At 27.2% G+C, this 27491-nt stretch overlaps 6 protein-coding genes across 22 annotated transcripts in view; 4 read left to right on the top strand and 2 right to left on the bottom strand.

The window, feature by feature from the left end:
- LOC124430504 (protein polybromo-1) overlaps positions 1 to 3019 on the top strand; it is an 11016-nt gene extending 7997 nt beyond the window's left edge. For both annotated transcript variants that reach the window (XM_046977182.1, XM_046977183.1), the window contains exons 21-27: positions 489 to 671; positions 902 to 1024; positions 1292 to 1535; positions 1615 to 1765; positions 1842 to 1891; positions 1965 to 2082; positions 2231 to 3019. In XM_046977182.1, coding sequence (XP_046833138.1) covers positions 489 to 671; positions 902 to 1024; positions 1292 to 1535; positions 1615 to 1765; positions 1842 to 1891; positions 1965 to 2082; positions 2231 to 2447 — 1086 coding nt within the window. In that variant the 3' untranslated portion in view covers positions 2448 to 3019. The remainder of the gene's footprint in view (positions 1 to 488; positions 672 to 901; positions 1025 to 1291; positions 1536 to 1614; positions 1766 to 1841; positions 1892 to 1964; positions 2083 to 2230) is intronic.
- Positions 1 to 7604, bottom strand: part of LOC124430505 (ER degradation-enhancing alpha-mannosidase-like protein 2) — a 14117-nt gene extending 6513 nt beyond the window's left edge. For 2 of the 3 annotated variants that reach the window (XM_046977186.1, XM_046977185.1), the window contains exons 1-2: positions 4220 to 7604; positions 3993 to 4117 (exon numbers count right to left, since the gene is read on the bottom strand). In XM_046977186.1, the coding sequence (XP_046833142.1) occupies positions 5165 to 7228 (2064 nt within the window). In that variant the 5' untranslated portion in view covers positions 7229 to 7604 and the 3' untranslated portion in view covers positions 3993 to 4117; positions 4220 to 5164. Of the gene's footprint in view, positions 1 to 1921; positions 2428 to 3992; positions 4118 to 4219 lie in introns of those variants that run through there. The other variant, XM_046977184.1, reaches the window with a different exon arrangement.
- A 1765-nt stretch (positions 7605 to 9369) lies between these two features.
- LOC124430507 (annexin B9-like) lies at positions 9370 to 15247 on the top strand. 11 transcript variants are annotated; one of them, XM_046977194.1, is made up of 9 exons: positions 9370 to 9598; positions 11049 to 11331; positions 12237 to 12280; positions 12443 to 12824; positions 12974 to 13053; positions 13122 to 13368; positions 13480 to 13661; positions 14766 to 14828; positions 15016 to 15247. In XM_046977194.1, exons 3-8 carry the CDS (start codon positions 12251 to 12253, stop codon positions 14814 to 14816), a joined length of 972 nt encoding a protein of 323 aa, XP_046833150.1. In that variant the 5' UTR covers positions 9370 to 9598; positions 11049 to 11331; positions 12237 to 12250; the 3' UTR covers positions 14817 to 14828; positions 15016 to 15247. The 11 variants fall into 11 exon arrangements, 6 of the variants coding, with proteins under 6 accessions (XP_046833150.1, XP_046833149.1, XP_046833147.1 ...); XR_006943783.1 differs by having other exon boundaries at positions 9371 to 9598; positions 14766 to 14907; XR_006943781.1 differs by lacking the exon at positions 14766 to 14828 and adding an exon at positions 13914 to 14097 and having other exon boundaries at positions 9372 to 9598.
- LOC124430508 lies at positions 14124 to 16704 on the bottom strand. Of its 2 annotated transcripts, none has more exons than XM_046977196.1 (5): positions 16565 to 16704; positions 16081 to 16212; positions 15902 to 16003; positions 15730 to 15822; positions 14124 to 15648 (listed from the first exon to the last, which is right to left on the bottom strand). In XM_046977196.1, exons 2-5 carry the CDS (start codon positions 16199 to 16201, stop codon positions 15395 to 15397), a joined length of 570 nt encoding a protein of 189 aa, XP_046833152.1. In that variant the 5' UTR covers positions 16202 to 16212; positions 16565 to 16704; the 3' UTR covers positions 14124 to 15394. The 2 variants fall into 2 exon arrangements, with proteins under 2 accessions (XP_046833152.1, XP_046833153.1); XM_046977197.1 differs by lacking the exon at positions 16565 to 16704 and adding an exon at positions 16413 to 16430.
- Positions 16705 to 17327: 623 nt separating this feature from the next.
- Positions 17328 to 21101, top strand: LOC124430487 (transcription initiation factor TFIID subunit 6-like). Of its 2 annotated transcripts, none has more exons than XM_046977142.1 (9): positions 17328 to 17671; positions 17866 to 18069; positions 18438 to 18756; positions 18860 to 19263; positions 19372 to 19575; positions 19649 to 19831; positions 20003 to 20219; positions 20442 to 20761; positions 20852 to 21101. In XM_046977142.1, exons 1-9 carry the CDS (start codon positions 17669 to 17671, stop codon positions 20945 to 20947), a joined length of 1950 nt encoding a protein of 649 aa, XP_046833098.1. In that variant the 5' UTR covers positions 17328 to 17668; the 3' UTR covers positions 20948 to 21101. The 2 variants fall into 2 exon arrangements, with proteins under 2 accessions (XP_046833098.1, XP_046833099.1); XM_046977143.1 differs by having other exon boundaries at positions 20454 to 20761.
- A 1177-nt stretch (positions 21102 to 22278) lies between these two features.
- Positions 22279 to 27491, top strand: part of LOC124430488 (ubiquitin carboxyl-terminal hydrolase calypso) — a 5593-nt gene continuing 380 nt past the window's right edge. Inside the window, exons 1-7 of one of the 2 annotated variants that reach the window (XM_046977145.1) lie at positions 22279 to 22521; positions 23143 to 23357; positions 23503 to 24257; positions 24363 to 24493; positions 26618 to 26716; positions 26839 to 27155; positions 27228 to 27376. In XM_046977145.1, the coding sequence (XP_046833101.1) occupies positions 22464 to 22521; positions 23143 to 23357; positions 23503 to 24257; positions 24363 to 24493; positions 26618 to 26716; positions 26839 to 27155; positions 27228 to 27376 (1724 nt within the window). In that variant the 5' untranslated portion in view covers positions 22279 to 22463. Of the gene's footprint in view, positions 22522 to 23142; positions 23358 to 23502; positions 24258 to 24362; positions 24494 to 26617; positions 26723 to 26838; positions 27156 to 27227; positions 27377 to 27491 lie in introns of both variants that reach the window. The other variant, XM_046977144.1, reaches the window with a different exon arrangement.

The following is a 27491-nucleotide window of genomic DNA, read 5'->3' on the forward strand; positions in this document are numbered from 1 at the left end:
ACCTGTTGGGTTTATATTGTTAAATATGTAATAGATATACAACACCACCAAAAGTTCTTGCTTCCATGTCGCTCTAACCTGATTCACACACATGTAGAAATGAAAAAAATTGCTTTAAATGGAGTGCATAAGATACTAATCTTTATACTGCAAATTAAACTTGAATTGATATATCATATCTTTAAAATAATATATATATATATATTTTTTAATATACATATATATATATATATATATATATATATATATATATATATATATATATATATATATATAGTCTCTTGGGGCTTGAGCTGTTTTATTGAAAAGAAAATAGTTAAATTCAATACATAATGCATATTTTAATACAAAAGGATAACAATTGCAAAGCCTATATTAAAATGTATTCCGTTGTTTGTAATATTGTGTAAGATTATATATTGAAGACTTAACAAATAACATAACATTCGGTAACGGATAATGAAGGTAACAAAACATAAATGGTATAGGAAGCATCGCCATTGTTACCGAAGCTGGAACCTGATGTACTAGGCATGGGAGTAGGATTAGGAGTGGGAGTAGGAGTAGGAGTTGGGGAGGACAGCATGGATGCTGGTGGTCCACCATCCGTTGGATCTACTGAAGCTCAACCGGTGCTCTCCAATATTCAGACACCTGTATCATCTAAAAAGGTAGGCCTTACATTGAAATTATTTGCTTACCAAATTGTCACGTGTTATATTTTCATTTTTACACTTTATTTTTATTTAAAAAAATATGCCAGCATACTTTGTGTTTTTGCACCATTGAATTTTCGTTCTCTAACAACATTAGATCCAAAATTGGATGTGCTCTTCTTAAAGGTATACAGGCAATATTTGTTCATGTACGATGGCATTATAATTTGTTTTCTTCTGTTTAGAAAACGGCGGGTAAAAAATTAGTTACGGGCTATATTTTATATTCAAGTAAAATGCGAACGCAGATTACGCAAAACAATCCTGAGTCATCCTTTGGAGAGATTAGCAGAATAGTTGGCAATGAGGTATTTATTTCTTTATTCATAATTATTTTCTATTTTATTAGAAAAAAATATTTTAAGGGTTAAAAGTATGCAATATAATAATTAATCTAAATGAAATTGTATATACACAAAATATACATATAATATATATATATATATACATATATTTAAGAATGTTGAAATGAGATCTCTCGCATACTTAATCGCCCTTTCAAACTCGTTTTTTATGATGTACATAAACCAAAAAAAAAATATTATAAATAGTAAATAATGGTTTATATATTTCAGTGGAGAAAATTACCAGCAGGAGAGAAACAAGCTTGGGAAGAAAGAGCTATTAAAATGAATGAAGATGGAGGACAATTAAAAGGATCATCTATTACAGTTGGATCAAATGCTTTACAAGATGTAGTATATGAATGTTGTTGGGACAACTGTGATTGGCAATTTGAAGATATGACTGATTGCATTGATCATTGTATCGCTGAACAAAATGGACATGTACAATCATCTTTTACAAATGCTGCTCCTGGTAAATGCTTAAGAAATACTCAAGAAATCATATCAAATAATATTATAATCTACAATATACCGTTCATTGTATTCAATAGATGTTGATTTTCAATGTCAATGGCGTGGTTGTGGTCGTACTAAAAAATCTGTACCACCATTTCCGAGTGTACAGAGACTTGCAAGACACGTTAAAGAGGTGCATATTCTTAAAGCAAATGGACGTATCATCCCACCGTCCGAAAGGAGCAAGTACGAGTTCTACTATTTTATAAAATATATTTAATTTATAAATTTAAAGAATTTTCATTAATTCACATTTTTTCAGAAACTACATGGCTTCGAAAGGTCCTACGATACTTCCACCAATGGAAACAGGTAAAGAGTATTTAATAAATGTTAAAAAAAAATGCTAGAAAATATTTATTATTTCATAATCGATATGCATTAGAAACATCGGCTGCAGCAACACAAACCAGTAATATACCAGCTACCAAACAGCCTGAACCAATGTTCGTTGCTGTTCCTCCAAGACCGAGTAGAGTATTACATTCGGATGCATATTTACGGTAAAACTGTACATTATAAAAATGTACAATCATTATAATGAATATAATTACTTAATATTGATTCATATTACTAACATAAAATTAATTCTTAAACGAGATCAAACTTAAATAAATAACATAAATATATAATATCACAATTGATCCGCAGGTATATTGAAGGACTAAATGTAGAAAACCGGTACATATCAAATTGGGATAAACAAATGAATGCTACTCCTGAAAATACCCAAATTCCTGATATAACAAAATTACCTGCTGAATGGTTGGGCAATGGTGTGGGCAACCATGGAAATGTGGTGAATGCCTTATGGACACTCAGAAATATGATGATGCGGGATGTGTTAGCTATCAATAAAACTTTATAGTTTATAAATCGTTAAGATCTGTAATTTTTAACAACTCGATGCTACCTTAACTACAGTTTATAGATCCGTCGATGCTACCTTAACTACAGTTAATAGGTCCGTCGATGCTAGATGAAAGACTGACAAGCGCGGATGGTTTCAATAATACTATATTTATGTATTATGATTTCCTGATTAATTTTTTCATTACTATTTAAGAGTATTTAATTTTTCTTTTGAAAATTTTAAATAATATGTCTTATTGCCATAGCTATAAAATGAAATTTTACACTTATACAAATATTTTTAATCTATTATGCATTACCATAGAAATTTTTATATTAGGTAATGCTTGGATTAGCCAAATGTACTTTTTTACACAGAGATAATAAGATTTGACAAATATTTCTCTTTGCACTATTTAAAACAAAAACAAGGGGCATAGACTATAGAGAACTTCCTATAAAAAAAAAAAAAAGAAAAAAAAAATAATATTTTATGTAAATATTTTGCTAAGTTTTATTTTTTACTTCTCATGAATAAGATCTTGTATTTTCTGTATCACACGCTATAAAACTACAACTTGAGAAGTACTCTTGTATTGTTCATTTCATACAAAATCCTAATATTGGAAAACGTTTTTATTTAATCTTTGTTTAAATTATATTAAATAAAAAAAGTATAGAAATGGGGAGTTTGGTACATAGTTTTCCATAAAAAGATATTTATTAATGGATCTTTTGTTAATTTGATTTAATAATCTATTCTTGTTTAATTTATTTTCAGAAGATTAAATACAAAATTTAATGAGCTTCTGAAACGATTTGTACAGTAATTTTAAATATTGAAAAATATTTATATCTTTGGCTAATACGTTTTAATTTTTCTGTACTTTTTTAGAAAGATTATATATATATATATATATATATATATATATATATATATATATATATATCGAAAATGTAAATGTGACGAATATATATGACTCTTTAAATGAATAAATAAGATAATTATGTACATTCATTTTTACTGATAGTACACAAGATTAGACGTTAATAAAATTCAAGTGCAAATTATTTTTATAAATAATAAATTGTTCATGATATATTCCATATATAAATATATGCCATTCAATTTCGAAGTTTCTTTTAATACTTTGTCAGTTACTTAAATTTATAATTACAAATTTTTCTACTCTGTGTACTTATAGAGTATTCAGTACGCATATTTCGAGATTTTATGAAATAAAAATTTATCTATAAATTAAATATTGAATTTCCCATATTATATATTTAATTAATAAATTAAAAAATGAAAATCTAATGTATATCATTTCACCTAGCATTGACAACCGTAACACCATAAAAAATATAACTTGTAGTTGTGTATTTAGAACAAAAAAAAATAAGTACTATTATTTACTTATCAAATAAGATATACATTGATATGAATTTTGTAAGTTAACGTTGAACTGAGATTGTTATTTTTTCTTGTACTTTGGATATACATTTATATCTTTGAATGAAAGAAGGATATAAAAGTATTTTGTGCTCAAAAATCGCTCACCCTTCCACCAATTTGCCAATCACCCCATTTGGTTGGTTCCTTTTCGCAATCTGTGATTAATTCTCCAGTTTCAGGATCAGTTTCCGTCAAAACCAAATCAATGAAACGTTCACCTGGTTGTACACCTATTTATATAAATAATATATAAAAACTTACAATAAATTAATATTTATATTTAGGACATATTAATGTTTCAATAAATTTAAATTATATATATTTTTACATACGTGGTATCGGTTCTAATTTAAGTTTCTCATGAAATTGTTTCATACGTTCCGATTCTTCTTTCTTTACTTCCGAACTTTTTGTTGCTCTCATATTGCCTACGGATATTACATATATTCTTGATATAAATATCATTTATTATCATCAATCAAAATATACTCCATAAAATTGCTAATGTATTCCTGAAACTATTTATAATTTATACCTGTCATTAATGTGTTAATTCTCTTCATTAATGAAGTTTGTAATTTCATATGTATATTAGTACGGGTCAACATGCTTACGATACTCTATAGTCAAAAATTAGTGTAAAATTTTTAAATAATATTGATTTATGATATTATTAATCAGAATTCTGTGTTGATTAGTTACGAAACAAAATATAAACGATAAATAAATTTTCGCAAAAATAAACGCCTGATGAAAATAATTATAACAAAAAAGCATCTATTCAAAAGCTTATAAATATTCAATTTGAAATACTTTTTCAATTCGTATATCTGCGTACGAATTCGTCAATTCTGTTAAATAATTTTAATTATAATTATACTCATTAATGACTTTATCAATATTTCTATATAAAAAATTGTCTTATCACAGATAAAGTCAATAATGAATTTCTTTACAAATACAATGAAAATATTTAGCCTCTATTCTACATTGATCAATGAAATTTTTTACATTACAATATTGCAATATATTCTTTATATTTCAAATAACAATTATTATCTTATAGTCATTAGAATCCAGATTAAGAACTACTATACAACAGATATATATATATATATACATCTTCAAAAATGATTTTTTTTTCTTTTTTTTTTTTTTTTTTTTTTTTAAATATTTTTTTAATACGATTAAACTAACAATAAAATTAAAGAAAGATTTACTGAACGAATAGAATAAAAAAACTAAAAATTATACAAGTAAAATTTTTTAAATAAATATTAAAAGAATTCTCCTATAATAGATATTCGTTGTAGGAATGATTGCGACTGACAGGACAAAGTCTGATACATCAATCTTGCTGTAGTATTTGTTGGATACATATTTTTTTTTCTAATATTTTCTAACATAATTTGTGGTTCAAATCTTGTAATTTGATTGCTAATTGCTTTCTTAGATAGTTTTGAATTATTCTGAACTGTTGCAGAATCATATTGGTCATTTGAAGTAATAGATGTCTCAAAAGTATCTGTAGTTTCACTATCGTCAGCTTTATAAATTACATTTGGTTCTGCTATAACTTGCATCTTTGCGGAATCAGAATGAAGGGTTTTATTTTTATTAGTTTCATCTTCACTTTTTGAAACATTTTCAGAAAGAAATTCTTGCATAAATAATGTTTCAACATTTTCATACTTTTTATCTTTTACTTCATTGGTAGGTTTATGTCTCAATTGTGATAATTTTATTATTTCAACAAAATTATTTGTCTCATTTTTATTTATATTATCATCTTTATGAATTGTATCTTTTGTATTGTATTCTTCTTTTAAATCATATTTTGTAAAAAATTTATCTGAAGTTATTTTATCCGGTAACATATTTTGTATCCTGCGACAACAATATAGTGCACCAGGATCAATGGGATGTGCTTCTGTATTAAAAACATATCCACCAGAATCAACAATACAATGACCCCATTGTGTTTTAATTACATCCCCTTGTTGTCCATTGTTATGAATGAAATTGTCTGGATCAAAAAGAAGATAAAGATATTTTGTTGTTTCAGCAAGAAAAAAAGATTCCATCCTATCTGCTTTTCGATGATCACGTACATCATTAATGGTTGCATAACCACATTTAGTTTTGGCACTATGTTGTAAACTTCTAAGTATATCAACTCCTACTTGAATTAGATATGGGTCTCCAGTTGCTCTATATAAATACATCACAGATTCTATGAGTTCTGGTCTTAATGGATAACTTTCTCGATTTGTTCCAGCTTCACCTTGGGGAATATTATAAAATTCTGGAGTAAAGCCAAATTGTTTCCAAACACGATGATAATTATGTAAAGATTTCATGGCATCCGCAATTTCTCCAAACAGACTTAATATACCAGGCCAATAAGCATCTAAAGATTGAAACACTGGTAAGGTCACTTGACCTTTTGTCATAGAAACCCATAAATGCCAATCCTCTCTGCGAATATATTTTTCAATAGCAGCTTTGTGTTCATGAAACATTGCAGCTAACCATGGATCCTGGAACAATAGCGTGCCTTTTGCTAAATATTCAAAATATGAATCAATTCCTGCACCAATTCCAGAATCCTGAGCAGTCCAATGACCAGTCAAAACGTCAATATGATTACCAACTAATCCAATATTAGATTTATAATGATTTAATGCTTTTAAAGCATTCATAGCAACTTCTTCATAAAGAGGATCACCAGTTAAGCGAGAAAGTGTTCCAAATTCCAATAGAAAGGTGCCTATGCCTGCTGTACATGTAATGCTTGTTTCTCCTTCAGGAACTCCATATTTCAAATTAACAGTTCCATATGGCATTCCTGTTGGTGTATCAAAGGCAGGAAGTAATCTTTTAGCCATATCTTCAGCAAGACGTAACAAAGGACCATTACATGGCCATCCTGGTTCTAAAGGTACACCAGCTTTGCGTGACAATAAATGAGCACTCAAAAGTCCACCAACCACTCGTATGTTTGTTTCAAAAACAGATACATTAATATTAGCTTCAAAATTTTCCCTATCACTTATTATCTCAGCTACACGACGAAATTCTGAAAAATTTCCCATAACAGCTAAGGTATCTAAAGCGTCGATCAACGTTAATGAAAAACTACCCCATGTATCAAAACCATCGCAACTAAGTGATCTCAATTCGTCATAAGGGTATGCATAAGTTAAATAACTAGAATATGCATGATCAAACATAGATCGCACTTCTTCTCTGAGGGCAATTATGTCTTTCTTTTGATATTCTCGTCCAGCACTTACGAGTATTAGAAGTCCAAAAAATAAAGCAGTCTTGAAAAAAATCATTATGGAATAAACAATTTCTTATTTTCACTCCTTTTTTTTTCTAACTTCTTAGAAGATTAAGAATTTCTATTTAAACAAAATTATAAATAGTGAAAAAACGAGAAAGAGAAAAAGAGAGATGTAGAGAAGGAACTGCCTTTAATAAAATAATATTAAACTTCAAAATTATCTACATTTTTATCTGCTAACAGATTTTTATGTCTAACACGACATATAATCAACATCCGTGAACTACTCTAATGTATTGATCAATACTGTATATACGATTGAAGTCACTGCGATTTGCGCTCTCTCTGGTAGTTTAATTTTTTATCGAATTATTTTATTAATCCTTTACAATCGATAATAATAAACGAAATATATCGTTAATATTCATTTTAAATTGATGAATATCTCTTTCGATAAAGTACAAATACATAATAATGTTATTATTCAAAAATATATTATATTCATATAAATTATAAATAACGTAAAATATTTAAATTTCATATCTTGTTTGTAGCTTTTAATTTTTGACGTTTTACTAATAATGGCGCTATTGTCGATAAAGTCATTTTTACATTACGAAATTGTTAAAGAAATTTCAAAAGGATATTATAGGAACGAAATAATTTTTTATTGTATTATTAATATTTCTAATTATTCAATATATTTTTAATTAAATGTACTTACGTAAGAATATTAATTATACCGATAGCTTCCTTCTTATATATTTATACGTTTTGAAATAGAGAAACGCGAAACGTTAATCATTGTAAAAGGAATTAAGATAAGTAAATAAAATAATTCTTTATAATGAATCATACGTATATCTTGTTACGTATGATTTCATACTGTGTATATATTTTACGTATCTTACGTGCTACGAATTATCACGTCATAAACATTGCGTCATAGATAACGATGATTCTATTCTCAATGAGTCGTGCATAAATTATTGACTAATGATCGATCTAAATATATATGTATATATATATTAATTTCTAAGAATGCTTAGAATTTTTTTTTCATATTTATATTCAAATACGTCATCTTCATATTACGAATTGTATTTTATTATTCATATCAAAGAAATAACAGGTCACGTCACTTGTGATTGTAGGTTGAAACACATATCCTGGATGTTTATACCTATATATATATATATAGGGGCGTACATATGCGTGTTTTCCCTGATTCATTTCCACAGAAGTGTGTATTAAATGCATCAAAGATAGTTCATTCAAAAAAATTGTTTTGAATGAACGAGAATTGCAAAAAAGATCACACGTATATACGCACACACTGCATACACACACACACACACATGCACGCGCGCACACACACACAATATTAAACGTTATAAATTAATATTATTTCTTATTATTTTATTGTTGCATTTCACTCTTAAAATTTGCAGAACACTATTTTGTTTTATTTGTTATATAACTGTTTCTTTCTTCTTCTTCTTCTTTTTTTTTTTTTTTATGAAAGCTCGATAGACAAAAATATAACAATGATTTTATTAATAAAAATAAAACAATTGATTTATTAAATAATGTATAAATCCAACCAAAAAGATATTATTTAAAAAAAGAGCCTTATTGGTTTAGCTAATCCTAGGGATAATATCACCGTAGAGAAAATTCTTATTAAAAAGTTAAAATTAATTTATCAAAGAACAAAAGGATATATTCATTTATGTACTCAAATATATACACATACACATATATTCTTTTATATTAAAATCGTAGTTAAAATGTAGACAAAGTATTAGTCGATAAGAAAGAAAGAAACTAGTTAATGCAATTCTCTTAACGGAATGATACGTCACATATAACTATTCTCCCTCTCTCTCTCTCTCTCTTCTTCGTTTACTATAGTACGATGAATCATCCAATCTCCTTGTCCTTATTTTCTTGCAGTTTCCAATTGGCGCCGGTTTGGCGAATTTGCCAATGCGCCGATACGTTCTCTCTTCTATCCTCTTTACTCTTACATTCTCTTTCTTCTCTCTCTCTCTCTCTCTCTTTCTTTCTCTCTCTTTCTCTCTCTCTCTCCCTCTCTCTCTTTCTCTTCCTCTCTCTCTCTCTTTCTTTCTCTTTCTCTTTCTCTGTCTATCTTAAAACATGGCCCTCCTGCGTCATCGACCAAAGTTACATCGTAGTAATCGTCGTCGACGATCCCACCTTTCATATTCTTATCTCTTTTCCTCTTCCATTTTTATCCTTCGTCACACACGTAACATGTCCAACGAGATTTCAGTCTCTCGGTTTCGTGCTTGCAGGCTATGCCGGTTCATCGTCGATGATCGTTCGTACGGTTAACTTCAAAATCTAATTTTCGTTCTAAGATCTTCGATTTATCGATTACCCCGGAAAGTCACTAAAGGTGAACGCACAAGAAGTTATTTTTTTTTTTTTTTTTTAATTATCACTAATTTTTCTATTAATTTTACGAATTAATTCTTTATCTCATGGCTTTTTTATTACACAAAATATTGAAAATAAATCGTTATCGCGAGAGAATTCGATCGATGACAATGGCGAATGTTTCGAATATAAATAAAATATATATTTATAATTTTCCATTAGTTCTATTCGATAACGATATAATGTGTTTTGAAGATACTCGTTTATCATCGTGCATATAACAACGTGCTGATGGATAAAAATGAGTAACGTTCTACGATAATACTTTTATTATTAATTATCTGATTTATTGTTTACTGATATAATTTGTTCGTTTATTACGTCGTATATAACGTTGCGATAGATGAAAAGAAGAAAAAAAAAAGAAAAAAAAAAGAAAAAAAAAAAGAAAAGAAAAAGAATAAAGTAGAAATTTACAATTAATACGTTTATTACTTATTACGCTATATATTTTAATTCCAATGTTTATCAATACTTTATTATATAATTCATTTTTTAAACGGTCGTGACTTAGTTATATACATTATTAATGAGTTTTCTATTTTTAAACAATGATGCCATTATACCATTGACAGATAAATATCATATTTTAAATATAACTTTAGAAATGATAAGAAATCTCTTTAACGTTAATAAATTATTATTTATTTGATTGATACATTTCAATTTTTTATTACACTTTTTTAATTGTTCTTTCAAATCTTTTTTTCTATTACCATCATCTTTAAAAATTCCGATAATAATTTTTATGGCAATTAGATCAACGATAATTCTGATCAAATATAGATAAGAAATATCTGCAAAAAATATCTATATCAATTATGCAATATCATCGTATCAACAATTCTATTTTAGAGTTTGTTTTTATTACAACAACGTAATAAATAAAAAGATTAACAATTTGTAACAGAACATTTGTTACTTATTATTTTAGACACTATATATATATATATATATATATATATATGTATACATTAATGTATTGTTATCAATACCTCTATCATACAATTAATTTTATTCAATACGTAATATATTAATATACTACATTAGAACTTGTTTTCATTGCAACCAATAGAACGTTTATTATTTATTATGTTAGTTATTATTTTATATACTATGGTGTCAATGTTTATCAATTTAAGAGACTTGAATTATAGATAGTTTCTCTATTTACAAACAATAATATTACATTATATAGTACTCTATCAATATGAGTCACACTTTAAAAGTAACTTTGAAAAAAAAAAAAAAAGAGATCAAGCTAATGATAATTTTGAACAATTCAAACTCAACTTGACTTCTTAGAATCTCATATGAAACTAACATGTCATATGAACATAATTGTTCAATAGAGAAAACATACATACCAACACGATTAAATAATACATTTTGTATTTGTCATTGAATAGCCTGACGAATCTGTCAGCTTCTCTGAATTCCTTTCCATTCCTTTCCTTTCCTTTTCTCTCCACTACCGCTTATTCTCTTCCTACTTCTCCTCCTTCTCCTCCTCCTCATCCTCCTCCTCCTCTTTCTCCTCTTCTTCTTGCTATCCTCCCCCACTCTTCACAGTTGGTCCAGTGTTTCATTATACCGTATGAAGTACACATAGCAACCGACAGTTCGTGCGACGAGTTGGTACCGGTAACGGTGTTTGGAAAAGATTGCGTCTTCTAACTGCGAAAGAAGAAGGTAAAGGAAGCCACACCCAGAGAATAATAATTCGTTCTATTTATTTTCAAATCCAAAAGTCGTAATACGAAGGAAGTTTCTTTTTCTTGTTTCTTTTCTCTTTCTTTTTTTTTTTTTTTTTGTTCTATTTTTCGTTACTTTTTCTCTTTTCCCTCGCGCGAACGATGGGCAAAGTACAACAATATAATTCTCTTCGATGAAAAAGAACCAAAATGGCGGACTACGTTTCAATCGTACCACGTATAATATTCGAATATTAATCGATGAGGTTATAAAATTATTGTCGCATCTTATTTTTTAAAAGATACGCGTCAATGTTTTGTTAAAAGAATAATCAATCATTGTTTCGATGTTTATTTTGTATTATCGTTTTTTTCGTCTTTCTCACACATTTTTTTTTTTTTTTACTTATACTTTAATTCAATTATTTTATTAAAGATCGATGACCTTGCGTGTTACTGTGAAACCTGCTGACACACATTTTACCTCCTCGCCCTCGTAATTACGAGGAATAGGATGATATCCGTCGATCGATAATGTCCGGTGTTTCGTGTTACATTGAAAGACGAGAGTTTATACATTCTTAGATCGTTAAATGATATGTAATTAAAATAATTTGATAATAGTAGATAGTAATTTGATAAAAGCCCAATTTACATATACATATATACATATATATATATATGAATCTTTTTTATATATTTTCAAAGGAAATAAAATATTTAGAAAAGTGACTTAAGTAATCAAGTTTATGAATGAAATCAATCAGATTATTTAGATAATTGAAACTTTCGCCATAGTTAATATTCGTTCTGTTGAATGATTATTATTGCGCATAAGGTAATAATACTATAAGAACATTGTTTAATATTCCTGTTTTTTTTATTCTCTCTTTTATTTTTTAGAGATAAGAGAAGAGATGTCTCCCAGTCAATATTATCACGTGCAGGTATGTACCAGCATATATAATATATATATATATATATATATATATATTAAATATTCATATTTTTATTATCATACGTATCGAATGAACAAAGTTCAATTATACGAAAGAACTTTTTTCTTTTCTGATTTTTTTTTTTTTTAAATATCCCGCGCATTTTCATAGTGCACGCCAACCGTCTACCCGGCTGATCCTTTTAATTCCGAGGAAGATGCGACTCTTTTACGAACGGCAATGAAGGGCTTTGGTACTGACGAACAAGCCATTATCGATGTACTTGCCCATCGTGGAATCGTTCAGCGTCTTGAAATCGCTGAAAAATTTAAAACGATGTACGGGAAAGATCTTATCTCTGAATTGAAGTCCGAGCTTGGCGGTAATTTTGAAAAAGCTATTATCGCCTTGATGACACCACTTCCAGAATTTTATGCAAGAGAATTGCACGATGCAATTTCTGGAATGGGCACGGACGAAGGTGCTCTCATCGAAGTACTAGCATCTTTAAGCAATTATGGGGTTAAAACTATAGCTGCCGTTTATAAAGAGCGTAAGTTTTCTTATTCCCCACCTTTTTTTTTTTTTTTTTTTTTTTAGATCAAATAACGTTACTGGCGAAATGAAGAAAATTAATTAGTATTTGTTTTTTTTTCTATTTTATATGTATATATATATATATATATATGTATATACATGTAGTGTACGATACTGATTTGGAGGATGATCTCAAAAGCGATACTTCCGGTCATTTCAAGAGACTCCTTGTTTCGTTGTCATGTGTAAGTTAAAAGGATATTAATTGATTATAATTGATTGTAATTTATATAATTTGATAATGTTATTTCAGGCAAACAGAGATGAAAGTTCGGAAGTCGACGTTGCGGCCGCTACGGAGGATGCTGAAAAACTTTTAGCCGCTGGTGAAGAACAATGGGGAACGGATGAGAGTACGTTTAATTCTGTATTGATCACGAGAAGTTTCCCACAATTAAGACAAATTTTCAAAGAATATGAACGCCTGGCTGGTCATTCATTGGAAGAAGCTATCAAACAAGAATTTTCAGGCTCTCTCGAAGATGGTTATCTAGCAGTTGGTAAAGAAATATTTCCATTAATCAGATGAATACGACGTAGAATTCGAACAAAAAGAAGAAAAAAAAAAAAAGAGATTTTCTTCGTAGACTGATTTTTTTTTTTCTTCCCAGTAAAATGCGCCAGAGACAAAACCGCATACTTCGCAGAAAGACTATACAAAGCTATGAACGGAATTGGTACTACTGATTCAACGTTAATACGAATAATAGTAGCACGATCGGAAATTGATTTGGGTGACATCAAGGAGGATTATCAGAAAATTTATGGAACATCGCTTGCAGGTGACATCGATGTAAGTTGATTAATTTTTTTAAATGATGTTGATAATCTTCATTTTCACTAAACTATGTATATATATACACATATATATGCATATATATATATATATATATATATATATATATATATATATATATATATAAAACCGCATATTATTTGTTCATTGCATTGACATCATTTACATAGACTATTTCTTTTTTCTTTTTTAACTCTCACACTTGCGCTATATATCTCCTACCTTCCCATAAATTTCCATAAATTTCAGGATGACACTTCCGGTGACTACAAGAGACTCTTGCTTGCCCTACTCGGATGAAAACGTTTTGATCGTTCAACATCTCCTTTTTGCTTTTAAATCGTATTTTAATACCATGGATGATACGTAATGATTATCTCTTCTAAATTTTAAGTTAATTAGTTTCTTCTCAATATGATTCTCATGATTGAGGGTGAATAAGATTTGATTATGTATGTGTGTGCGTGTTCCAATATTTTTTTTTTTTTGATTCGTTTCGTTTTTTTTTCTTTTTCTTTTTTTCCTCCCCTTCTTCTTTGTCCCTCGAATAAAGTGCAGAAAATCGCATTTATAGATCATGCTAGTCTGCACTTTAAAATTACATTGTATACGAAACTTTCAAGAGAAAGGATTAATCGAAACCTTTTTACAAAACAAAGGCTGTGAGCTACTATAAAAAAAGAAAAAAAAAAAAAAAAAAAAAGAAGAAAATAATATTTTGTATTTTCAATTTGCATTACTTTATGAAGATATCGATTAGCATTTAGTCATTACGTTATCCGACTTTCTATCACAGGGGCTTCGATAAATAAAAATATATGGTAGTAACACGAGGATTAATACATCTAATTAACATTAATACATGTGTGTAAATTAACAAAATATACTAATTGTAATTTATTTTTGGAACATGCATGCGTATGAATGACATTCGGCGTGGTGTGTATGTGTATATATATATATATATATATATATATAAACACACACACACAAATATATGTATATGAAAAAAGAAAGATTTGTATAAATTTTCACACACGATTGCTTTCATATTAACGCAAAACTTTAATTTTTCCCAAAAATCTTTGTTTCCATTTACAGAACGACTGCAGCGATGACTTTAAAAGGCTTCTGATCGCACTTTTGAATTAATGAAAGATCACGGTGACTTTCTTCTTATCTGAGAGCAATTCAATCATGCATCCTTAATATTAAGTATTAATCATTCGCGTGTCTCACAAATGTAATATCTATATTTGTTTTTAATAAACATGCACGTGTGCGAATAATGATTTGATTATTTTTTACGATATTTCTTTTACCAACGATATTCACTTATTCTTTTTTACAGAATGATTGCTCCGCCGAATGGAAAAAGCTTCTGATCGCAATGCTGAACTAGATATATTACATACATTATCTATTCAACATATTACGCATATTCAACATATTCACAATACATTACATTATCTATTCAATTTATAATTTACGATTTACTTTTTTATTTGCTTTTATATGAAGAAAAATTTTTATTGTAAGAAATCTTTTTTTATTATTAGTAAATACATGAATTATAAATGTAACGAATATATTTATTAATTACTGATACAATTAAAATAATAGATATACATTATGTTAACATTAACAGAATTAAATGTAAATATTCAGAATATATACTTCAGACACAATACAAATATTTATAGCTTATAATATGTAACGTTGATATAAAATTATACCATTAGGACATTAGGATGTCCTTTATATAGTTCCTTTGGCGATTTAAATTTTGTAGTAATGCAACCTAGTGGTATTACTACTTCTTTTATTAGTAATACTTTTATTGTTATTTCAAAACATATATGAATATCTACTTTGCTTACATCTATGTCATAAAGACGTAAACAAATTTCATTTGTCAATATTGGCAATTTTGGAAATTTTGACAAATGTAAAAAAGCGTAGCAAATCGGTGGTGGATTTTTTGCTATAAAAACGTATACATTTAAATATACATTATGTATATATAGAATGTATTTATTCAATTAGAAATTTTCACTAAGATTACCTGATACTGTTTCATTGATTATAATAATATTATTATAAGTCACAGTTATAGAAAAACCATATTCTTGATCCAAATAAGTTGCATTTCCGCAGACTAAAAATAATATTTTGTAATAATCAAAATATAAATATATTATTAATATGCATTAATAATATTAATATTTATTACTAACACGATCCATTTATATTAATGGTATCCAATTCTATATGTTTGCAACATCCACAATCATATCGTATACATTTACAACCATTTTCAATTGGATTAATAATTGTATCTGAAATATAATAAAAAATATAAACAAAATTATTACATCTATTTATATTGATTTTTATATCATTTGTATACTTATACCTTGTACAGAGTGATCTAATATTCGTTTACTCAAATCTTCTATTCTAGGATCTGCTATTGCAACATCTACAATAGATGCAGATATAAGAACAGCAATAATCAAATATTTGATCTTAATCATCTTATATCACCCTATAAAATGAAAAATTTGTACATTTTTAAATATAAGGAATAGAAATCTGTTAATGTTATATATATATATATATATATATATATATGATAATTATAATTAGACAAATGCTGCAACTAAAAAACTTGTTGTTATATCATTGTCAATATTATAATAAGTTTTATTTAAAAAGTTTAACAGAAAAACACTTTGTAATATTTACTTATTACAAATAGATTTCACGGTCATCAAAATGTAGAGAAAGAAAGAATGTAAGAAAGAAATGATTTAGAAAAGAGATTAATCTATTATCGATAATCGTTCAAAAATAATTTAGCAATTTACAAATTGAGATTTGAATGAATAAATACATACGTTTATGTATGCATATATATATATTTATATAGTATAATATATAACATATATATATATATATATATATATATGTGTGAAATAAAAATGACAATTTTATGATAGAACTTGGTAAAGAATGGAGCGATGATAAAGAAGAACAAGATTCAGATTCTTAAAATGTTAAATTAATTATTACATTTCCATGGGTTGACAACTATCGACAAAATTATGAACTAATTATATTTAGATTTTATGCATATTAAGAGGCATGGTGATTTTCAATTATTATTTACTTTAATTAATTTTCATATTTATTATATGACGATTTTATGAGAATTTTAGAAAAATATAAATTCCGTTTAGCGATAAGCTGTATAAAATTTTTATATAATTTTTATTTGTTAAATATTTCATATTTATTAATTTAGAAAATGTCATTGAGCAACAATTGGATTAATTTGTAAATTTTATTAGTAAAAGTTTCGATATTGTTTTTCGAATTCTTTGAAATTATAGCTTTCGCTTTTATATTAGATCGATACAAAAATTTCTTCATATTAAAAAAGGTAGTTAAAAATTAATTTTTTGTTTTGTTTTATAATTATGTATCGTTCAAATAAAATATTTATAATATTGTTTTTCTTTTGTGTTCCATCGATTAGAAGAGTTTCACTTTCTACTGTATATATGAAACGAATAAATTTCATATTAAGCGCCATATGTTTATACATATTCCCGTTAGGCGGCGCTGACGACCTAACTGTTTTAGAGAATTCTTTATAACCAATATATCGCTACTACACAACGTCGAAATGTTTTTCATGTTCAATTAAATATCGTTGAATTTAGTGCAATGGCTGATGCCGTTGATGTCGTTACGTTCTTTAATTTTGAACGATTGTTTTAAGTGAAACTTATAATAGAAGATACTATCAAGTTTGTATTAATTATATTTGTAAATATGTATTTTGATATTCGTCGACAAGTAAGAGATGGAAAAATATCATATATATGTCAATAAAAGGGTATAAAAGTGATCCAATTTGATTTAACTAATTGAATAAATCATTGATATCACACATTCATGCAATTAATATCAGAGAAAAATCAAATATTTATGTGTATATGGTAAATATTTATTATTATAATTTTGAATATTATATAGAAATATTAATATAATCATTTAAAAATATTGTGTTGTAAATAAATATCCCATTAAATAATTTTCTTTTATCTGTTAATAAGAAATAATAATTTACATATAATATTTAGTCTAAATAAGAAAATTATAATTTACTTCAAATCATTTTTATATAAAACAGATAGTTGTTTATATTGTATATCATATGGAATGTAACAATCAAAATATATCAACAATGAGTGAAAATGAATCTATGTATGGGACAACATTATCTCAAGAATCAATAAAAGTGATTGCTGAGAGTATAGGAGTAGGAAACTTCCCAGATGAAGCGGCCAAGGATTTAGCTGAAGATGTCAGTTATAGACTCAAGGAAATCATACAAGTTAGTAGTAAACAATATCAAATTTTATATGCTATTATTATAATAGATAATATAAATGAGACATTGCAAGTAAAAATGGGATGAATTCAACAAAGATCCATTATAATTACCAAGTGAAATTTGTTCTACGTTTTTGTAAATCTATTGTTCATAAAAGTTATCCAATATTTTTTCAACTTTATTTTATATGGAAAGAAAAGACAAACTCAATATAAAAATTCTATTGGCTTGTTTCTTATAGGTGATAAATCGATTTCTCGAAAAAAACATTTACCAATCTTAAGTTTGCCTTTTGTACTTGCAACATCTTATATATATGTATATATATGCCAACTGAATTGTATTATTCTTATCTTATAATTTTATAGGACGCTGCAAAGTTTATGAGACATGGGAAGCGTCAACGTTTGACAACTCATGATATAGATCATGCATTAAAAATAAAAAATATTGAACCAACGTATGGATTTTTTGCTAAAGATCATATACCATTTCGTTTTGCTTCTGGTGGTGGTCGTGAATTGCATTTTGTAGAAGAAAAAGAAATAGATCTTAATGAAGTTGTTTCTATGTCTGGTGGACAAGCATGGCCCAAATTACCTTTAGAAATTACCTTACGTGCACATTGGCTTTGTATAGATGGTGTACAACCAACAATACCAGAAAATCCACCTCCTGTATCTAAAGGTAATCAATTTGTTATATATTAATGTATTGCAATCACATATATACTTATTATATGCTTATATCATTATAAGCAAGGCTAACAAAAATAATTTTTTCTTTACAGAAGCTCAAAAATTAGAAAGCGTTGATCCTACGAGCAAATTAACTAACAAGAATCAAAATATAGGCGCTGGAAAACCAGGTGGTGGTGGCAAAAGTCAAAAATTACGTAATGTAGAAACTGTACATGTTAAACAATTGGCAACTCACGAATTAAGTGTAGAACAACAACTATATTATAAGGAAATAACGGAAGCTTGTGTTGGCTCTGATGAAGCTCGGAGAGCAGAAGCATTACAATCATTGTCTGCAGATCCAGGTTTACATGAGATGTTAGCACGTATGTGTACGTTTATTGCAGAGGGTGTACGAGTTAATGTTGTGCAAAATCACCTTGCACTACTTATCTACCTTATGCGTATGGTTAAAGCACTCCTTGATAATCCAAGTCTATATCTTGAAAAATATGTATGTAGTTTATTATGTGTAATATTTGTTTTGATTTATTTATATGAAAGTTTTTTTTTTGTTTCCTTTTTTGTTTTTTATTAATCCATTAATAAAATAAAATTGCAGCTTCACGAGCTAATACCATCAGTTGCTACCTGTATAGTTTCACGTCAGTTATGTATGAGACCAGAAGCTGATAATCATTGGGCTTTGCGAGACTTTGCTTCTCGGCTCATGGCTCAAATATGCAAGAACTTTAATACTTCTACAAATAATGTACAAACTAGAGTAACTCGCATGTTTAGTCAAGCTTTAGCTAAATGTAAAGAGGTAAGATAAATTTATTAAATATATACTATAAATATCTCTAAAGATAATTTTTTAATAAAGATAATTTTTTTAGACACCTCTAGCATCTCTCTATGGAGCAATCGAAGGATTATGTGAATTAGGTCCAGAGGTGATAAAAGCATTAGTTATACCTAAATTGAAATCAATTTCTGAACGCATTGAATCATGTATTGAAGGCCCAGGATTATCTAGCATTGATAAAAATGGTGCTGGCCATATAAAATCATTACTCGTTGTAAGTGTAATCATTATTTCTTTTTTTGCAAATTAATAAAAGTAATTAGAAATTATGCTTTTACCAAGAATAATTTTTTTCAGAAAGTAAAAAATATAATATAAATATTCAATGTTGTTTTTTTTTTTTTTTTTTAAGATTGTGTATAAAATAAGAATTGGCAATTTTCAGAAATCAGTAGCACCTGTTTTAAAAACGGTACGAACAGCACCAGATTATGTTGAAGAATATAAATTGGATTATGGTTACATAGGACCAGCTTTATGCGCAGCAGTTGCTAAAGCTCGAACACAACCAACAGCTTTAGCATCAACTGCTACAACTACCACATTAACTACAACTCAGCAACAGGGACCTACTTGTACTACCAAGACTCTTGTACAAACAGGTAATTAATGTTATTGTTACATGGATCTTTTATCTTAATTTTAAATATCTTAATTTTTTCAATTTATAATTTTCAATTTTTAATTTCAAATATTTTCAGTTTATCCTTTATTAAAAAAATAAATCAGATTAATAAATATTATCAGAAAGAGAATATATATCAGATTTATATTTTATATAATTTATAATACAATATAACTTGTTTTTATCTTATTCTTATTAGAAAATGTTTCAGTGTCAAATTCGAACCCTGGTCAACAAGCAGGACGAACGATAATGCTTGGTACAAGTAGAACTGGTAATACAACCACAACTGGTGGAGGTCAGAAATTTGTTATCTTGCAATCTCGATCTCAAACGCCTACCGCATCAAATATAAATAGTGGTACGATACAACAACAGCAATCTCAGACACAACAACAACAAGTAAAAATTGCACAAACTAATGTAAATTCACAAAAAACACATTTGCAAAATGTGGCGCCTAAATTGGTTGTTGTGTGTATGTCTAATAGTAGTCATACAAATACATCTGTCACACAGGTATGTAATTATATATAGTGTATATATTATATTATACATAATATTCTAAATCAGAAAACATTTTTTATATTATAATACATAATTTTTCAGCAAGCAAATATGACAAATAAGACGCAAAATGTCTTTGTAACACAACAGAGCGTCGAACATGCATTAAGTCCAGAAGAAGAACAATCATTTGAGTAAAAGTTATATTTTGAGTAAATTAATACGTAATAATGTTAAAGTAAATTGTAGAAATTATTTTTGTACAATATTTCTCATATATCATGTGCATAGTTGTATATAAAACCAAATTTTGGTATATATTTGCCTATTCTATTAAACAGAATTTTTTGAATATTTTCAAATATATTGATTATAATATTTACAGTTATTCCTCTTAATTAAAAAGAATACAATCAATGGACGTGGTTAAGTAAAAGAATATTTTAGGGGAAATATATATTTATTTATTCATATATATATATATATATATTTTTTTTTTTTTATTAATATGAAATGTTAAGTCATTTTCAGTGGAAATATTATCAAATTATTCAAGATTGTTGCGTGGAATTTCGTCAGTAAGCCATTTCTACTTGGTGTAAAAGAAGATTCTTGAATATTAATAAATTCTGTATCTTTCATCATTTCAGCAAACAAACCATTAAGTATATCACGTAATAATTTGAACATACATAAAAATATAAATTTGAATGAAACAACGAATTAATTATATCGAAAATGAAAAGTTCATTATCTTTAATATGCCTCTAATGCGATACAAATGTAAAATATGTTATATATTTAAATGTGCTTATTTCATTTTCGTATCTATTTAATGCAATTTCAGTGTTCTCCATAATCGCCATTTTCAGAATTACGTTTGTACTCATTGGCGTGAACCAAAGATGATTAACAGCCTTAGAAATTCGCATTATTCTATGCGGCAATGGTATTGGTGGATGGTAGACTACATTCGCCAATCCAGTAGCGTCAACGCTGAGAGGTCAAAAGTCAATAGTACGGATAGTAACGTCACATAATATATATATATATATATATAAATAAGATTGAATAGAATTCGTTGAAGAATTGAACTTTAGCGAACGTTTAAAATTTAATGTATAATATTTTATAAAAATGCAATTGGAATTAGGTTCTATTAATTATTCCATCTAAAATTTTATTGCATATAAAAATTTATGGAAGACTTATAATGGGACTAATCCTTTTTTTTTTTTATTTAAATGGGATGATATTATTTTTGCATGCATATAAGTATTAGTTTATAATAATAAGAATAATTTTTTTTCTTTTCTTTTTTTTTTTTTTTTTTTTTAAATATTTTAACAATGATTTTAGTATTTATTTTGATTGTTTGTATTTTGTATTATTATATCTGTCGCTATGGTAATTTAGATATTTTTACAAATAATATAATGAAAATGTTTTTAAGTCGTACGTTTAACTACTTTCATATGAAAGAAGTGTATATAAAACGTATTATATTATACTAGCCATATAATATAATAATAAAGATGGTTATACAATAATATTACGTCTATCTATTTCTCTCGAAATGTCTGCCATCATCACGTGACATTATCACGTGATACATGTTTTGATGTAAAATGGTGCTTTTAACTGACACTATAAGGTTAAAATTATAAAAGTGTACGATTTTAATACGTAAAACATATTTAAAATTGTATGCAGGATGCCTGTTGATATTAATCGATTAACAGAAGGTTGGCTAGAACTTGAAAGTGATCCAGGTATATATGATTTATTAATAAACATAATAAAAAACAATTTAAAAGTTTTATATGTTTATAATTGACACATACACACACACACACACACATCAAGTTTCTTTGTATTCAAATTGTATTTGATATGATATTACAGATTGATATTATTAATTAGTACCTTTTATATTTGTGTTTGCAATTAATGTGACATGTAAACAAAAAAAGAAAAAAAGAAATGACTTGGACAATAATTTTGAAAATAAAATATAATTAATGTTCTGTATCGAAAAATTAAAAATTTAAAACAAGGAATTGATTAAAAACACTTAAACAACTATTGATTGAAGGATATAAAATATATCAAATGTATTGTACATTTTAATATGTGACTTGATATCAGATGCTATGCTTCAACACATACATTAATGCTTGATTGGATGTTTAAGTCTATTTAAATGTTAATATAAATTAATATGAATAAATAATTATAAATAGTATTTATATTAGTATCTACAAACAATGATTGGAATGTTTAATAAGTATTTAATAAATTAATATAAATATATATTTATTATATATATTTAATATGTCTACATTAAAAAACTGTCTACATTAATTATGACGAATTTTTTTATATCTTATTAGGATTGTTTACACTTCTGTTAGAAGACTTTGGTGTTAAAGGTGTACAAGTTGAAGAGATATATGACTTACAAAAATCTTTGGAGGGACCTGTTTATGGCTTTATATTCTTATTTCGTTGGATAGAAGAAAGACGTTCAAGACGTAAAGTTGTAGAACAGACCGAAAGTTTTGTGAAAGATGAAGACATTGTGAATAACATATTTTTTGCACAACAGGTTTAATTTATTTATTATAAATTTAATTACAAGAGAAAACAAAAATAGTATATCTAGCAATAATATAATTAAATAAACTCTATAATCTAAACAAATAATGTTAATATTGTTAAATATACTATTATATAAATATATTTATATATAGGTTGTCCCTAATAGTTGTGCAACACATGCATTACTATCCGTTTTATTGAATTGTCCAAATATTCATTTGGGCACAACTTTATCGCGTTTAAAATTGCATACGTCTGGTATGTGCCCAGAAAATAAAGGATGGGCAATAGGTAATACACCAGAATTAGCTTGTGCTCACAATTCGCATGCAATGCCGCAAGCTAAAAGACGCCAAGATAAAAATACTGGAGTTTCAACTGGTAGATTTACTGGTGAAGCATTTCATTTTGTAAGTTATGTACCAATAAATGGTAGACTCTTTGAATTGGATGGTTTAAAACCTTATCCTATGGATCATGGACCATGGAAAGAACACGAAGAATGGACAGAACAATTTAGAAGAGTTATAACAGATCGTTTAGGTATGGCAACAGGAGAACAATTACAGGATATAAGATTTAATTTAATGGCTGTTGTTCCTGACCGTCGTTTAGCCATTTCACATAAATTAACCATGTTGAAAACCAATAGACAAATAGTTTTGGAAGCATTACAGCAACTTGTAAAGTTAAGCCATCAAGATAATGGAACAGAGAAAACAACAAATGATGCTGAGAAAATAGAAAAATCATATGATAGAAAAAATAAGGTAGACGAAGAAAATTTATTACCCAATAAAACAGAAAGAGATGAATCTTCTACTCCATCTATTGAAAGGAATAATGATACTACAGTTGATATTGAAGAATCAAGTTCAAATATCGGTACTACTAAAATTGAGTCGAGGTTAAGTAACATTAGTGTTACAGATGCAAATAAATTGCTAAGATTACAAGTTGAAAATATAATTATTCTTTATTGATAATACATATATATATATATCTATTATAGCGTGGAGAAGGTAGTGATGTGTGCTTTAGATTATGCTACTCCACTTCGAATCCAAACTTCACCAGCCCACAGTTCATCAAGTACTGATACATCTTCTGAAATTGGATCTGCATTTAATTCACCAACTCAAGGCAAGTAAAAGTATTTACTAACAATAAATTTCTAAAGATATTATTTTATTACATTCTAGTTATCATATATCTTTATTTAATTCGTACAAAGTTGTCTTGTAGTGCATAATTTTTTTGATTTACAAAATTTCAAATTATTTGGACATCTCATACGAACTGCTTTAATATTTGTTGGTATTCTTGTCGAGAAATAACATATATAATAATATCTATCCGAAGTAGGGTCTACCGCTTTTCCAATTTCTTTACATATTTTTCCTTTATCATATATATCATTATTAGATAAAGAATTATTGGTTTCTGTATTATTTATTAAAGATAATTCAGTAAATACAGATTTATTTTCTTTGCATATTTTGTATTTATGAATATCACAAATTCTTGTGTACTCATTAAAAGCTGTATTATCTGGACAAGTAAATTCTTTTATATGTGCTTCTAATGGTTCACATGTATAATATTTGATGCAATCACTTTTATTTGCAAAACGTATTTCCTTTATGCATGGTATAAAATGTATAGAATTTGATTTTATTTTATAAGCCATGGATTTATATTTTTCTACTGTCATATATTCTTTATTTCCAAAATTATCGGTAATCATAATTATGCTATTAACAGTGTTTACATTATTATTATCTATCTTATGTACGATTTTTTCTCTGGTTTTATTACATTTTTCTATGATATTATCTATAGAAGATTTTATATCATTGTTATATATCTTATGCTTTCCAATATCAGAGAAATTTTGGAATTTAATTGTGCTTTCAACAATATTATGGTAATTAGTTCGAAACGTATATTCTCGAATAAGATATTTCAGTAATATATTTGGAATATTTTTATTATATTCAGGTGATTCAGATGGTTCAACAGGTTTATTATATTCCATGAAATCAACTGATGGTAATGTTAATTGATCCAAAGATAACAAGAGTTCTTTGTAATTTATTAAACGATTAATTAATTGATTTATCCAGACATAATGATCTTGCATCTGATTTTTACTTTTGCTCATAAATGGTAATGCCATTTGATTTTTTTTATTTACGTACTTGTATATGTAATTTTCTTCTTTTTTATTGATTGTCATTGGATTTATAATATTATGATTATGATTATTATTATTATTATTATATTTACTATCTTTTTTGTATATAATAGTGTTTTCAATTTTAATAGGTGGATGTAGATCCATGGATGATGATTTGTTTGACAAAGTGGAGGTTTCATTAGAATTATATGTATTATATGCATTAGCACTTACAAGAAACTTTGAATTTATTCGTGTATAATTTTGATCATCAATTTGGTTAGAATTGTCATAGTTTATTGTTTTAGAAAATGATCTATTTTTTAAATGATCACATGACCAAGTATCACTGGGAAGAACACATGTTTTTAAATATGGTTGAAATACCTAAACATATAATAATATTTGAATGCATAAAGGAAGTATAAAAAAAAGTTTTTAAATGCTAAAACTAATCCACTTCAAAAAATATATTTTGTAGATATTAAGATAATTTACCAAATTATCACTGCACCTTGATGGAACCCATACAAAACCATCAATTGGTAGATTAATACAGTTGTAGAACATAGCACAATTTGTATCATGAGGTCTTTTGAATTCTGGACATTTTGAAGAATTTATCACGATAAAAAATAAGTAGAAAAAAATGATTGTGAATATCATGTTAAACTATCACCACTCTCGTTAAAATTACATGTAAGACTACAATTCATGGGTCTTGTGCTTTTAGTTTATATACTCTTCACACATTTCTACCACGTGGTTAGTATGTTTTCTTTGACACCTTCCAAAGAACAGTTATCCGTTATCCGACCGTTCTGATTTTAACTGTTTATAGTTTCCTTATATATATCAGTTATTTGGAATTAGTTGAAAATTTACTACAATATTTATCAGAAGTATAATAAAAGCAATATTGTACTTAAAACGAAATCTCTCATAGGTAAATTTTCTTTTACCAGATAAAAGATATCGTTTGATATTCTCTATATTTTTCTTTTTATATATATATATATATATATTATATATATCTTTTTTATTTTTTAAAAGTTAAATTTCTAGAAAATTAAAAAAATTGTTTACAGCTTGGGGCTGGAATTCAGGTCAGAGCAGTCCAACATCAACAAAAGATTTTAAAAAATTCGTCGTTATCAGAGTGGCTGGGGATGAAAAGAACGAAGCAGGTTTAAGTAAATAAAACATTTGATACGAATGAAAACGATTGATTAAAATATGATTGCTTTTTAAAAACGATTAATAATAATAATAATAATAATAATAAAAAAACAAATCAATTTATTGCTAGGTCGTTCACTTGGTAACATTAACATAAACGGAAAGAGACTGGTTTCAGACAGTGGACATTTACATAAAAAAGTCTGTTTATCAGGAGAAGTAAGAATACCACATGCTCGTGTAAAAACCAGCAATGGCGATACGGTGACGGAAGAAAAGAAAGTTGAAAAAATTGATCCAAAATTATGTTCGAAATATCCGGAACTTTTTGAACCGCATACATTTGCTCCTAAGGATCTCTTAGCATTATTGAAAAATTTAGAACATGAGATAAATACTTGTGAGACTAGTTTGAAAGATGAAAATGATAAAAGAAATAAATATAAAGTTAGTGTATAAATATTTCAAAATTATTATCAATCATAAAAATATTAAAATATTCATTATATAATATTTCAGATTGATGATTGCCGAAGGACGCATAATTATGATGAATTTATTTGTACTTTTCTTTCAATGTTAGCGCAGCAAGGTAAATTAGCTGAATTGGTTCAGCAACATCTTACATTAAAGAAACATACATCCGTATCAGTGAGTAGAGTTCACAGGTATGTATATGGATTAATTAATATTTTATAATTTTTTAAATACAACGTAAAAAAGGAAAGTTATCTGAATTGATGTCAAAATATCTTACCTCGAAGAAAGAGATACATATGTATT

This window comes from Vespa crabro, chromosome 18 (genome assembly GCF_910589235.1).
Source record: "Vespa crabro chromosome 18, iyVesCrab1.2, whole genome shotgun sequence".
In the NCBI taxonomy this organism is placed as follows: Eukaryota; Metazoa; Arthropoda; class Insecta; order Hymenoptera; family Vespidae; genus Vespa; species Vespa crabro.

What these genes read in the sequence shown, in the direction of transcription:
- LOC124430508 (XM_046977196.1), bottom strand. Translation starts at nt 16,201, where the DNA reads ATGATTAAGATCAAATATTTGATTATTGCTGTTCTTATATCTGCATCT. An exon ending in CATTAATATAAATGGATCGT is followed by an intron (nt 15,823 to 15,901) that starts GTTAGTAATAAA and finishes TATTATTTTTAG; the next exon opens with TCTGCGGAAATGCAACTTAT. An exon ending in AATCAATGAAACAGTATCAG is followed by an intron (nt 15,649 to 15,729) that starts GTAATCTTAGTG and finishes ACGTTTTTATAG; the next exon opens with CAAAAAATCCACCACCGATT.
- LOC124430487 (XM_046977142.1), top strand. An exon ending in GACTCAAGGAAATCATACAA is followed by an intron (nt 18,070 to 18,437) that starts GTTAGTAGTAAA and finishes ATAATTTTATAG; the next exon opens with GACGCTGCAAAGTTTATGAG. An exon ending in CAAGACTCTTGTACAAACAG is followed by an intron (nt 20,220 to 20,441) that starts GTAATTAATGTT and finishes TATTCTTATTAG; the next exon opens with AAAATGTTTCAGTGTCAAAT.
- LOC124430507 (XM_046977194.1), top strand. Translation starts at nt 12,251, where the DNA reads ATGTCTCCCAGTCAATATTATCACGTGCAG. An exon ending in TCCTTGTTTCGTTGTCATGT is followed by an intron (nt 13,054 to 13,121) that starts GTAAGTTAAAAG and finishes ATGTTATTTCAG; the next exon opens with GCAAACAGAGATGAAAGTTC. An exon ending in AGATGGTTATCTAGCAGTTG is followed by an intron (nt 13,369 to 13,479) that starts GTAAAGAAATAT and finishes TTTTCTTCCCAG; the next exon opens with TAAAATGCGCCAGAGACAAA.